Source organism: Capricornis sumatraensis, chromosome 6 (assembly GCF_032405125.1).
Source record: "Capricornis sumatraensis isolate serow.1 chromosome 6, serow.2, whole genome shotgun sequence".
NCBI lineage: Eukaryota > Metazoa > Chordata > Mammalia > Artiodactyla > Bovidae > Capricornis > Capricornis sumatraensis.
In genome coordinates, this window is record NC_091074.1 from 35,482,501 (window position 1) to 35,497,810 (window position 15,310).

Here is a 15,310-nt window from a genome sequence, read left to right on the forward strand (position 1 = left end):
TTTAAGATGTTACTACCTCAAAAATGATTCTTGGGAGGAATCAATGACCATGTAGATTTTTCTAGTGGTAATACACTGAAGATATAATTACCTATAATTTTAAATATACAGTTACATATAATTGTATTAACTATAATTATAGGATTGCATAATTTGAAAGTGCAAGTTCAAAACATCAAATAGAATCATCCTAGTTATTGTTAATCTTTTGTACAAATTAAAGCATTAAAAAATTTGTAGGATTCAGAAGCAAATGATAATTGTTAAAAATAAAAAGCAATTTCAACAAAAAGTGAGTGACAGATAGTTATTACTATAAAATTAAAACACCATCTTAAGAGTTTTAATGTATAAATAACATAGTCTAAAACCCAAAAACACAAAGAAGAATAACAGGCTAAAGTAGTAACTTGACTATAGTTAATAGAACCACATAATGACCCTGATATTCTTGTGACCATTATTGCAAAAAATAAAATGTTTGTAAAGACCTACCATATGAAATAAATATCATAAATTTAGTATTTTCTGTTATAACACCAACCTGTTCCAATTCTTGTATTTTAGCATCCTTGACTTGCAGAATTTCTAAAACTTTTCTGTCTTTAGCTTCAGATTTCCGTTTTTCTCTAGAAATAAAAAATATCTATATTGAAAATTTATTAGTCATTATTTTTGAAAGTTTATTAGACATTATTGGTAGCCAATTCTTTTAATTTCCACATCCTAATAATGAGTTTCACATTAAACTATAGAAAAGTAAATTATCCGATGTTAACAGCCCTTTCTGATTTAATCAGAAACCATATGGCAAGTGACGACAATTTATAACTGCTGCCAACTAAGACAACTTCATACAAAAAAAGTTTCTAATTTATATGCATTATAAAACATACTTAAAACACATTTAATCTTGACTGCAACAGTCACTATATCATAAATTTAAAATAATTACTGAATATATTAATATGTTCATGTTAATATACTTTATATTGCAATTTAAATATTAGCTAATATTAATATAATAAAATATATCATAATATAATATAATTAATATTAATAATTAAGAATACAATACTTAACCATTTTTTAAGTAAAAGAATTAAAGGAGAGAAAGGTTGAGTTTACTAACAATCAACATTAAATAAATAAGAGAGAAATTTATTGGATGCTCATCATATTTTTTAAATTTTAAAACAGGTAAAATAAATAGAAATCTGTACCTAAATCACTCATGAATCACAAAGTGTACAGGTGGGAAGAAATTAAGAACCCTCACCTGAGAATAAAAATGAGATGAAGCAAAGGGCTTTAGAAGGTAAAAATGGGTATAAGAATTAAGAGACATATATGACATAAGAGCATACCATTGCTGGTGACCAAGATGGCAGAGTAGGAAGACCCTAAACTCACCTCTTTCCATGGACAACACAAAAATTACAACTAGTTATGAAACAGCTATTTATGGTAAAAAAAAAAAAAAAAAAACCCTGAAAATTAGCAGAAAAGATACACTACAAATAAAGATATGAAGAAATCACACTATGATGGTTAGGAGGAGTGGAGATGCAATATAGTCAGTATTCCCACCCCCAGATCAGTGGCCCCTAAATGGGAGGATAATCACAAATATAGAGATCTTCTCCAAGGAGCAAGTCAAGCTCCCCAGCCTGGGTATTCCACACCAAGTAGATCAGACTACAGAACAATGGGTTTTGAAAACTAGTAGTGTACATGTTGCTTCCCAGGTTGCTAAGTGGTAAAGAATCTGCCCAATGTAGGAGAGAGAGGAGACATGGGTTTGATCCTTGGGTCAGGAAGACTCCCTAGAGAAGGAAATGGCAACCCATTCCAGTATTCTTGCCTGGGGAACCCAGTAGGCAGAGGAGCCCAGTGAGTGACAGTCCATAGGGTCGCAGAGAGTAGGACATGACTGAGCACAAATGTATGGGTCTCATGTTCGAAAGAGCTAGAGAGCTGCAGGAAACAGAGATTCCACTTTTCAAGAACATGCACAAAATCTCACACAGTCCGAATTCCAGTGGAGATACAACAGTATGACAGGAGCCTGGATCAGATACTCCTGCTGGTCTTGTAACACCTCCTGGAAAGGCAGGAGGCAATTGGGGATGCCTTGGGCACAGAGATGTTGGACACATCCATTCTAGGGGAGTTGTTCTACTGCAATAACACCAGCATTGGCAAGCACTATTTTGGAACCCTCCCTCTACCCTATTAGCATGAGAGGATGTCCCACACATCTGCAGGCTAACATGAGCTGCAAATCACCCCAGGCTACATAGACAGTCATGCAGGGACCTAGCCCTAGGCCCTCCCAGGACATACAGCCAATGACACAGGAAGCCTGCCTTTTCCTACAGCAAGCCGACAGCCACTGCATGCGGCACAGTCTCACAGCCAACTGGGCCAGAGGCCAGCTCTGCCTAACAACACATCGACAGCACTCAGCCCCACAACAGTGGAAGGGTACATGCTGCCAACATAAGGAGACCCCTAAGGCATACAGCTCTGGTGATCAGAGTGTGCTGCCAGACCCCAAGGAATGACTACTTCTCCTGACTGACCTAATACAAAGAAATGAATGTAGAGAATACAGAAAAATGAGGAGACAGAGAAATATGTTCCAAACAAATAACACTAAACCTCAGAAACAGAAAAAACAAAGTGGAGATAAACAATCTACCCGAAAAGAGTTCAGGAATAGTCAACAAGAGGTTCAATGAACTGGAGAGAAAACTGAATGAACCTAGTCAAAATTTCAAAGAGTTTAAAAATTTAAATAAAAATCAGAGCTGAAAAACACAATGATTTTATTATTAATAAAAAATACAGTAGAAGGATTCAACAGTAGATTAGATGATACAGAGTAACGGATGAGCATCTGGAAGACAGAGTAGTAGAAATCTCCCAAGGAGAAAGGAAAAAAATAAGTTTTAAAAAGGAAAATATTTTAAGAGACTTCTGAAACAACATCAAGCATACTAACATTTGCATATAGGGGTGCCAGAGAAGAAGAGAAAGATAAAGTAGAAGGGAACTTATTTTAAAAAATAATACTCCAAATTTTCTTAACCTGGGAAATGAAACAGATATCCAAAGCCAGGAATCACAGAGACATCTCAGAACCATGACCCCAAAGAGGTCCACTCGAAGACACATCATAATTAAAATGGCAAAAAAAATAAAGCAAGAGTCTTAGAAGCAGCAAGGGGAAAGCAACCAGTTAAGTATACAGAAACTGATATAAGGTGATTGGCTGACTTTTCAGCAGAAACTCTGCCGGCCAGAAGGGAGTTACACAATATATTTGAAGAGATGAAAGGAAAAAGTCTACAACAAAGAATGCTCTACCTGGCAAAGATATTATTCAGATTTGAAGGACAAGATAGAGTTTTACAGACAAGCAAAAGTTAAAAGTGTTTAGCAGCACTAAACTGGCTTTACAGCAAATGTTAAAGGGACTTCCATAAGCAAAAAAACAAAAGACTACAACTAGAAATATGAAAATTATGGAAGGAAAAATCTCACTGACAAATACATAGTAAAGGTAGTGCTATGCCCGAAGTCCGAGTCCCCAAAACTGAGAGAATAAGACGTCCACAGCAATGCAAAAGCATAAAGGGGTTTATTGCTAGCTCGAGCTAGGGCTCCTGTCTCATCCAGTGCAGTGGAGTCTTGACGAAAGAGCCCTGAGCTCTGACTCACAGCTGCTTTTATACAGGCGGTTCTTAGTACAGCTGGCGGGTAATGACTGGCTGAGCCTTACGGGCATGCGATTTCCAAATCCTATCTGGATTGGCTCAGGTTTGACTTTCCCAGGGTGTGGTTCCCCGGAATCATGACAGGTTTTAATCCGGTTTGGCTCCAGCAGGAACTCTCCTAGGGTGGGGCTTCCTAGAATTATGACTCATGCTTACAAGACCCTGAGGCTTAGGCCTGGTGTGGCCTGTTGAGTCTGTCATGGCTCAGGTTAGGTCCCAACAGTAGATCAGTCAATGATAAATCTAGTAGTAAGGTTAAAAGACAAAAGTAGTAAAATCATCTATTTCCACACTAAGCAACTATTACAATAAGGATACAAAATTTAAAAGTTTAAAAAAAAAGACATCAAGAACAGTAAATATGTGGATGGGTGGAGTAAAAACATAGGGTTGTTAAAAGGCATTGAACTGGCTTCTGGTTCAAGATGGTGGAATAGAAGGATCTGCACTCATCTCCTCCTGCAATTTTAGTTGCACCAAAATTGCAACTAGCTGTTGAATAACCATCAACAGGAGAGCACTAGAACCCACCAAAAAATAAGATATTCCATGTCCAATGACAAAGAAGAAGCTGCAGAAATCACAATAAAATCAAATCCAATAACTACCAGGTGGGTGACCCACAAACTGGAGAACAATAATAATAAAGATCTCTCACCGTTGGGAAGATTCTGAACCACACGTTAGGCTTCCCAGCCTGGGGACTGGACAAAGGGACTGGAAATGCCCATGGAATCTGACCTTGAAGGCCAGCAGGATTTGATTACAGGACTTCCACAGGACTGGAGGAAACAGAGACTCTAGCCTTGCAGGACACAAACAAAATGTTGCATGCCCAAGACACAGAGCAAATGAGCAGTGATCCCACAAAAGACTGAACCAAAACTACTTACTTGCTAGTGCTGGAGGGTATCATGTGAAGGTGTGAGTTGGCAGGGTCTTACCACAGGGATAGAGGCACTGGCAGCAGCAATCCTGGAAGGCCCTCCTTGATATAAGCCCTCTTAGAGGTCACCATTAAACCTACCACAGAGCCCATAGATCCCAGGGCTGGGTAACCTGAGGCCAAACAACTAACAGAGAGGAAGTGCAACCCCACCCATCAGCAGATAATTGGATTAAAGTTTTACTGAGCAAGGCCCTGCTGAGCAGAGCAAGGCCCAGTTTTTCCCATGGCCAGTCCCTCCCATCAAGATGCTTACACAAGCCTCTTAGCCTTCTCCGTCAGATGGCAGGAAGAAGCAAAAAGAACCACAATCCCACAGCAGCTAGAACAAAACCACATTACAGAAAGTAAATCAGGATGAAAAAAGCAGGAAGTTATAGATAACAGGACAAGATAAAATCCCAGGTAAAGATAGTGAAGAGGATCCAGGACCTCAGAAAAACAATGCAGAACATACAAGAAATGTTTACCAAAGACCTACAAGAACTAAAGAACAAACAAGAGAGAATAATACACTAGAAAGAATCAACACCAGAATAACTTGAGGCAGAAGAACAAATAAATGACACAGAGGACAGAATGGTGGAAATCCCTGCCACAGAACAGAATATAGAAAAAAGAATTTTTTAAAAAAGACAGCCTAAGAGACCTCTGAGACAACACTGAACGCACTGACATTCACATCACAGGGGTCCCAGAAGGAGAAGAAAGAGAGCAAGAAAGGACCTGAGAAAATACTTAAAGAGGTAACAGCTGAAAATTTCCCTAAGATGGGAAAAGAAATGGTCAACCAAATCCAGGAAGCACAGAGCGCTCCAGGAAGGATAAACCCAAGAAGGAACACATAGAGACAAACAGTAATCAAACTGACAGAAAGTAAAGACAGATAAAATATTAAAAGCAACAAGGGAAAAACAACAAACAACATACAAGGGAACACCCATCAGGTTACCAGCTGATTTCTCAACAGAAAATCTACAAACCTGAGGGAATGGCACCATGTATTTAAAGTGAAGCAAGAGAAGAAACGACAACCAAGAATACTCTACTCAGTAAGACTCTCATTCAGACTTGATAGAGAAATCAAAAGTTTTCCAGACAAGCAAAAGTTAAGATAATTCAGCACCACCAAATCAGTTTTACAACAAATGCTAAAAGAACTTCTCTAGACAGGAAACACAAGAGAAAGAAAAGACCTACAGAAAATAAACCCAAAACAATTAAGAAAATGGTGATGGAAAAAACGCACCAATCAAAAGATACAGACTGGCTGGGCAGATGAAAACAAGTGCATGTATGCACTTCCTCACTTACCACATCACTCTGCTTACCCCTCAAACTGTACGTAATTATTTTATATTGTTAGGTTAATCATATTCCCATTATGGCTTGCAACTGTAATCATCTTTTCTTTCGGGTCTCACTATTGATTGTGAAAACTGATAAATATATTTTACTATTGTGATTATGTAACTACCAATCACTTAATACCATTGTATCATGATTGGTCAACAGAAAAATAATAGAATTCTATATCACCAAAACTACTATTTAATAGAAAAACCTATAATCACTTTCTAAAATCCAAATGCATACTGAATTATCTTGGAATTTTTTGAAAAATATAAATGTCCAGTATTTCTTTTTTTCCTCAAAGCTCCAGGTATGTTTCTAATGAACAGCCCTGTTTAAAAGCAACTAGACTCTATGATGATCTCTTAGCAGTTTAACTTTTCCTATTTCATATTCAGTGCTCCCATTTCATTTAGTTTATGTTTCCAATTTCTCCATCTCTTCTCTTTTTGATGTTTTTTCTCAAGCCTTTGCAAGCATAGTAGAAAAGTTTTTGTATGCATATATATAAGTAGTATGCATAATATATATATTTTAGAAGACTTATGAATTCTTGCCTAACTAAAATTTTTTATTTCACTTGTTTGATTCCACAAGTTAAATTCCACTTGTTTGACTTTCATATGAATAGAATGCTAGATTTCTAATTAGAAAAAAAATAAACAAGCAACAAGCAACAAAGGTTTACTTTATAGCACAGGGAACTATAGTATCTTATAACAACGTATAATGAAAAATAATCTGAAAAATAATATATGTGTATATGTATAAGGGCTTCCGTGGTGGCTAAGAGGTTAAAGCATCTGCCCCCAATGCGGGAGACCTGGGTTCAATCCCTGGGTCAGGAAGATATGTATATGTATATGTATAATGAAGACATGTATATGTATATGTATAATGAAGATATGTATATGTATATGTATAATGAAGATATCTATATGTATAACAAAGATATGTATATGTATAATGAATCACCTTGCTGTGCACCTGAAACACTGTAAATCAACTGTGCCTCAAATATACATATATATATAAATATATATATCTTAAGAAAAAAAAGAATGCACTGAACTTAAAGAGATCATCAAGTTAATCACATATATATACGTTGTCATATATAAACCTCATGGTAAACGCAAATCAAAAGCCTAAAATAGATACACAAAGGAAAAAGAGAAAGGAACCCAAACATAACACTAGAGATAATCATCAAATCATAAGGGAAGACAACAAAAGAACAAGAAAAGAATGAACAAAAAAGAACTACAAAAACAACCCCAAAGCAATTAACAAAATGGCAATAAATATTTGGCTATTAAATAATCACTTTAAATGTAAATGGACTGACTAAATGCTCTAGTCAAAAGACAAAGAGTGGCTGAATGGACACAAAAACAAGTCCTATAGCTATGCTGCCTATGAGAGACTCACTATAGATCTAGATACACATAGACTACAAGCGAGGGGATGGGAAAAAATAGTTCCACAAAAATAAAAAGAAAGGTGGGCTAGCAGTATTGATGACTTTAAACACTGTAACAAGAGGCAAGAAAGGACATTACATAATGACCAAGGAATCAAAAAGATGTAATTGTAAATATATATACACTAAACATAAGAGCACCTACATACATAAAGCAAATATTAAGAAACATAAAGGGAGAGAGTGAAAGTTACATGATAATAGTGGAGGATTTCTAACACAACATTTATATCTATGGAGAGATCATGCAGGCATAAATCAATAAAGAAACACTGGCCTTAAATGACACATTAGATCAGCTGTAATCAATCAATGCATATAGAACATTTTACTCAAACCAGTCATTAAAAAAGGGCCTAAAGAAATAAAACCAGAAGTAAGTAAGGACAAGTTAAAAATAGCACCACAAAAATACAAAGGACCGTAAATGTTACTGAGAACAATCATACGTACAAGAAAATGAACAACTTAGAAGAAACAAATTCCCAGAAATATACAAACTCCTAAGGCTGAATCAGGAAGAAACAGGAAATATAAACAAATCAATTAACAGTAATGGAATCCAATCAGTAATCAAAAACCTCACCACAAATAAAGTCCAGGCCCAGACAGATTAACAGGTGAATTCTACCAAGTATTTAAACAATTAACACCCATGCTTCTCAAACTATTGGAAAAAACTGCTCCTGTGCCATCACAGCTGCCACACTCCCATGTCCAAGGTCAGGGGCAACAGCCGAGAGGAGCTACCCTGTGTCCAAGGTCAGGGGCAGTGGCCGAGAGGAGCTACCCCATGTCCAAAGTAAGGAGCAGCAACTGTGCTTTGCTGGAGTAGCCGTGAAGATATACCCCATGTCCAAAGTAAGAGAAACCCAAGTAATATGGTAGGCACTGAGAGAGGGCATCAGAGGGCAGACAGACTGAAACCACAATCAAAGACAACTAGCCAATCTGATTAGACGTACCACAGCTTGTCTAACTCAATGAAACTAAGCCATGCCGTGTGGGGCCACACAAGACAGGAGGATCATGGTGGAGAGGTCTGACAGAATGTGGTCCACCGGAGAAGGGAATGGCAACCACTTCAGTATTCTTGCCTTGAGAACCCCATCAGTTCAGTTCAGTTCAGTTCAGTCGCTTAGTCGTGTCCGACTCTGCGACCCCATGAATTGCAGCACGCCAGGACTCCCTGTCCATCACCAACTATAGGAGTTCACTCAGACTCACGTCCATCGAGTCAGTGATGCCATCCAGCCATCTCATCCTCTGTCATCCCCTTCTCCTCCTGCCCCCAATCCCTCCCAGCATCAGAGTCTTTTCCAATGAGTCAACTCTTTGCATGAGGTGGCCAAAGTACTGGAGTTTCAGCTTTAGCATCATTCCTTCCAAAGAAATCCCAGGGCTGACCTCCTTGCAGTCCAAGGGACTCTCAAGAGTCGTCTCCAATACCACAGTTCAAAAGCATCAATTCTTCAGCGCTCAGCCTTCTTCACAGTCCAACTCTCACATCCATACATGCCCACAGGAAAAACCATAGCATTGACTAGACGGACCTTAGTCGGCAAAGTAATGACTCTGCTTTTGAATGTGCTATCTAGGTTGGTCATAACTTTTCTTCCAAGGAGTAAACGTCTTTTAATTTAATGGCTGCAATCACCATCTGCAGTGATTTTGGAGCCCAAAAAAATAAAGTCTGACACTGTTTCCACTGTTTCCCCATCTATTTCCCATGAGTGATGGGACTGGATGCTATGATCTTAGTTTTCTGAATGTTGAGCTTTAAGCCAACTTTTTCACTCTCCTCTTTCACTGTCATCAAGAGGCTTTTTAGTTCCTCTTCACTTTCTGCCATAAGGGTGGTGTCATCTGCATATCTGAGGTTATTGATATTTCTCCCAGCAATCTTGATTCCAGCTTGTGCTTCTTCCAGTCCAGCGTTTCTCATGATGAACCTCATAACAATATGAAAAGGCAAAAAGATAGGATACTGAAAGAGAAACTCCCCAGGTCAGTAGATGCCCAATATGCTACTGGAGATCAGTGAAGTAACTCCAGAAAGAATGAAGGGATGAAGTCAAAGCAAAAACACACCCAATTGTGGATGGGACTGGAGATAGAAGCAAGGTTCGATGCCGTAAAGAGCAATATTGCAGAGGAAACTGGAATGTTAGGTCCATGAATCAAGGCAAATTAGAAATGGTCAAACAGGAGATGGTAAGAGTGAACATCGACTTTCTAGGACTCAGCGAACTAAGATGGACTGGAATGGGTGAACTTAACTCAGATGACCATTATATCTACTACTGCGGGCAGGAATCCCTTAGAAGAAATGGAGTAGCCATCATAGTCAACAAAAGAGTCCAAAATGCAGTACTTGGATACAATCTCAAAAAGACAGAATGATCTCTGTTCGTTTCCAAGGCAAACTGTTCAATATCACTGTAAACCAAGTCTATGCCCCAACCGGTAACGCTGAAGAAGCTGAAGTTGAACAGTTCTATGCAGACCTACAAGACTTTCTCAAACTAACACCCAAAAAAGATGTCCTTTTCATTATAGGGGACTGGAATGCAAAGTAGGAAGTCAAGAGATACCTGGAGTAACAGGAAAATTTGGCCTTGGAGTACAGAATGAAGCAGGGCAAAGGCTAATAGAGTTCTGCCAAGAGAACGCACTGGTCATAGCAAACACCCTCTTCCAACAACGCAAGAGAAGACTCTACACATGAACATCACCAGATGGTCAACACCGAACTCAGACTGATTATATCCTTTGCAGCCAAAGATGGAAAAGCTCTATACAGTCAGCAAAAACAAGACTGGGAGCTTGGTGGCTCTGACTGTGGCTCAGATTATGAACTCCTTATTGCCAAATTCAGACTTAAATTGAAGAAAGTAGGGAAAACTACTAGACCATTCAGGTATGACCTAAATCAAATCCCTTATGACTACACAGTGGAAGTGAGAAATAGATTTAAGGGACTAGATCTGATAGAGTGCCTGACGAACTATGGATGGAGGTTTGTGGCATTTTATAGGAGACAAGGAGCAAGGCCATCCCCAAGAAAAAGAAATGCAAAAAAAAAAAAAGGCTGTCTGAGGAGGCCTTACAAATAGCTGTGAAAAGAAGAGAGGCGAAAAGCAAAGGAGAAAAGGAAAGATATAAGCATCTGAATGCAGAGTTCCAAAGAATAGCAAGGAGAAATACGAAAGCATTCCTCAGTGATCAATGCAAAGAAATAGAGGAAAACAACAGAATGGGAAAAACTAGAGATCTCTTAAAGAAAATTAGAGATACCAAGGGAACATTTCATGCAAAGATGGGCTCAATAAAGGACAGAAATGGTATGGACCTAACAGAAGCAGAAGATATTAAGAAGAGGTGGCAAGAATACACAGAAGAACTGTACAAAAAAGATCTTCAAGACCCAGATAATCACAAAGGTGTGATCAGTCACACTCACCTAGAGCCAGACATCCTGGAATGTGAAGTCAGGAGGGCCTTAGGAAGCATCACTATGAACAAAGCTAGTGGAGGTGATGGAATTCCAGTTGAGTTACTTCAAATCCTAAAAGATGATGCTGTGAAAGTGCTGCACTCAAGATACCAGCAAATTTAGAAAACCCAGCAGCGGCCACAGGACTGGAAAAGGTCAGTTTTCATCCAAAGAAAGGCAATGCCAAAGAATGCTCAAACAACCGCACAATTGCACTCATCTCATACACTAGTAAAGTAATGCTCAAAATTATCCAAGCCAGGCTTCAGCAATACATGAACTATGAACTTCCAGAGTTTCAAGTTGGTTTTAGAAAAGGCAGATGAACCAGAGATCAAATTGCCAACATCCGCTGGATCATCGAAAAAGCAAGAGAGTTCCAGAAAAACATCTATTTCTGCTTTATTGACTATGCCAAAGCCTTTGACTGTGTGAATCACAATAAACTGGAAAATTCTGAAAGAGATGGGAATACCAGACCACCTAACCTACCTCTTGAGAAACCTATATGCAGGTCAGGAAGCAACAGTTAGAACTGGACATGGAACAACAGACTGGTTCCAAATAGGAAAACGAGTACGTAAAGGCTGTATATTGTCACCCTGCTTATTTAACTTATATGCAGAGTACATCATGAGAAACACTGGGCTGGAAGAAGTACAAGCTGGAATCAAGAGTGCTGGGAGAAATATCAATAACCTCAGATATGTAAATGACACCACCCTTATGGAAGAAAGCAAACACTAACTAAAGAGCCTCTTGATGAAACTGAAAGAGGAGAGCGAAAAAGTTGGCTTAAAGCTCAACATTCAGAAAACGAAGATTATGGCATCCGGTCCCATCACTTCATGGCAAATAGATGGGGAAACAGTGAGAACAGTGACAGACTTTACTTTTCTAGGCTCCAAAATCACTGCAGATTGTGACTGCAGCCATGAAATTAAAAGACGCTTCCTCCTTGGAAGGAAAGTTATGACCAACCTAGATAGTATATTAAAAAGCAGAGACATTACTCTGCCAACAAAGGTCCGTCTAGTCAAGGCTATAGTTTTTCCAGTGGTCATGTATGGATGTGAGAGTTGGACTAGAGAGAAGGCTGAGCACCGAAGTACTGATGCTTTTGAACTGTGGTGTTGGAGAAGACATCTTGAGAGTCCCTTGAACTGCAAGGAGATCCAACCAGTCCATACTAAAGGAGACCAGTCCTAGGTGTTCACTGGAAGGACTGATGTTGAAGCTGAAACTCCAATATTTTGGCCACCGGATGCAAAGAGAAGACTCACTGGAAAAGACTCTGATGCTGGCAAAAATTGAGGGCAGGAGGAGAAGGGGATGACAGAGGATTAGATGGTTGGATGTCATCACTGATAAAATGGACAAGGGTTTGGGTGGACTCCGGGAGTTGGTGATGGACAAAGAGGCCTGGCATGCTGCATTTCATGGGTTGCAAAGAGTCGGACATGACTGAGCAATTGAACTGAACTGAACTAACACCCATGCTTCTCAAACTATTCCAAAATACTGCACAGGAAGGAATGCTTACAAACTCATTCTGTGAGGTCAGGATTACCCTGATACCAAAACTAGACAAAGCATCTAAAAAAGTAAAATTACAGGTTAATGTCACTGATGAACATAGATGCAAAAATACTCAACAAAATACTAGTAAAACTAATCTACAATACATTAAAAGTATCATGAAAAGTGAAAGCTGCTCATTCATGTCCGACTTTGTGACCCTATGGACTATACAGTCCATGGAATTCTCCAGGCCAGAATATCAGAGTGGGTAGCCATTTGCTTCTCCAGGGGATTTTCCCAACCCAGGGATCGAACCCAAGTCTCCCACATTGCAGGTGGATTATTGACCAGCTGAGCCACAAGGGAAACCCCCATGATCAAGTGAGATTTATCCCAGGGATGCAAGGATGGTCAATATCCACAAGTCAATGTAATACACCACATTAAAAAAAACTGAAGAACAAAAATCATATGATCATCTCAGTAGATGTAGAGAAAGCTTTTGACAAAAATTCAACAACCATGTGCAATAAAAACTCTCCACAAAGTGGATACAGAGGGAAATTACCTCAACATAATAAGAGCCATATATGACAAACCCTCAGCCAACATAATACTCAAAGGTAAAAAGTTGAAAGCATTTTCTCTAAGATAAGGAACAAGATAAAGATGCCGACTCTCACCACTTTTTTCAAAAAACTGTTAGAACTTCTAGCCACAGCAATCAGACGTGGAAAATAAATAAACACGAATTGAAAAGAAAAAAGTAAAACTGTCACTGTTTGCACTTGACATGATAGTACAGATAGTGCTAAAAGAGCTACCAAAAAACTACTAGAACTAATATATGAATCCAATTAAGTACAGGATACAAAATATATCAAAATCTGTTATATTTCTACATATTGACAATGAGCTATCACAAAAGGAAATTAAGAAACAAAAATAAATAAATAAGTAGATATTTATAAATAAATAAATAAATGGGACTAGAAAATAAATAAATGGGACTACATAAAACTAAAACACTTTTGCACACTGAAGAAAATAATTAACTAAACAAAAAGGCAACATACTACATGGGAGAAGATATTTATACACAGTATAACTGATGACAGGGGGTTAATATCCAAAATATACAAAGAATTGATACAATTCAATATCAAAACCTGATTTAAAAGTGGGCAGATGATCTGAATAGATATTTTTCAAAAGAAGACAAACAGATGGTCACTAGAAACATGAAAAGGGGCTCAACATCACTATATAAGGGAAATGAAATTAGGTACCACCTCACACCTGTTAGAATGCCAATCATCAAAAAGACAACAAATAAAGAGTATTAGAAAAGATGTGCACTGTTGGTGGGGTGTAAGTTGGTACAGCCATTATGAAAAACAGTACAGAGGTTCCTCAAAATGTTTAAAATATAACTGCCATAATGATCCAGCAATTTCTCTTCTGGGTATTTAACCCAAAGAAAACAAAAACACTAGTTCAAAAAGATAAAAGCATACGAAGGGTCACTGTAGCATTATTTATAACAGCCAAGTTATGGAAGCAACCTAAGTGCCTATCAATAGATGAATGGATAAAGATGTGATATATTTATATACATATTATATATATATATATATATATATATATATATATATATACACACACACACACACACACACACACACAATGGCATATTTGTCAGGTATAAAAAATGAAATCTTGCCATTTGCAAGACCATGAATGGATCTAGGAGGAATTATGCTAAATGAAATAAGTCATACAGACAAAGACAAATATCATATGAGCTCACTTATATGTGGCATCAGAAAAACGGAACGAACAGAATACTCATAGATACAGAAAACAAATGGGTATTGCCAGAGAAGAAAGGGAGAGAAATACGTGGAGTGCATTAAAGATACAAATCTCCTGTTCTAAAACAAACTACAGGCGTGCAGCACACAAGATAAGGAATAGTGACAATAAGAGTGTAATAAGTTTATATGGGGACAATTGGTTTACTAGACTTCCCATATCATTCCATAATGTATGTAAATGTCAAATCACTATGTAGTCCACTTGAAACTAATATTGTATATCAAGTATATTTCAATTTAAAAAAAGGAAAAGCATATCAATAATTAAAGGAGACAAATGCAGATGGCAATAATAATAATACATTAAAAATTTTAAATCAGACTTCCAATAATTTAGTATAGTAAGTTTGACTTTAACTACAAAAAGGACAATGAACTAGGGTAACAAAGAAAGAGATGCCTTATGTTAAAGAACTGAGCAACAAAAGCAAGGGTGTTTGTTGCTATGGAATAATTAATAAATAAGTCCTTAAAGGTGTATTTGGGTGGAGACGTAAAGGAAGGAAGTGAGAATCACAGAGCTTCTGGTGAATACATGTGTGCTCAGTTGTGTCCAACTCTTTGCAACCCCATGGACTGTAGCCCAACAGGCTCCTCTGTCCATGGGATTCTCCAGGCAAGAATACTGGAGTGGGTTGCCATTTCCTACTCCAGGGGACATTCCCCACCCAGGGATCAAACCCACATCTCTTGCATCTCCTGCACTGGCAGGCAGATTCTTTACACTAAGCTACCTGGGAAGCTCTCATGAGTTTTTTAGGCCACAGGACCTGTACCAAGTGCAAAGCACTAAGGCAAGAGCATAACTCAAAGAACAGCAAGCATAAACTGACACTAGTCCCTCATGAAAGC

The 15,310-nt window shown here is 38.1% G+C and overlaps 1 protein-coding gene across 1 annotated transcript in view; it reads right to left on the reverse strand.

Annotated features, from left to right (window-relative positions):
- Window positions 1-15,310, reverse strand: part of LOC138081004 (centlein-like) — a 155,295-nt gene that overhangs the window by 55,214 nt on the left and 84,771 nt on the right. The window contains exon 3 of the mRNA XM_068973961.1: window positions 545-629. Coding sequence (XP_068830062.1) covers window positions 545-629 — 85 coding nt within the window. The remainder of the gene's footprint in view (window positions 1-544; window positions 630-15,310) is intronic.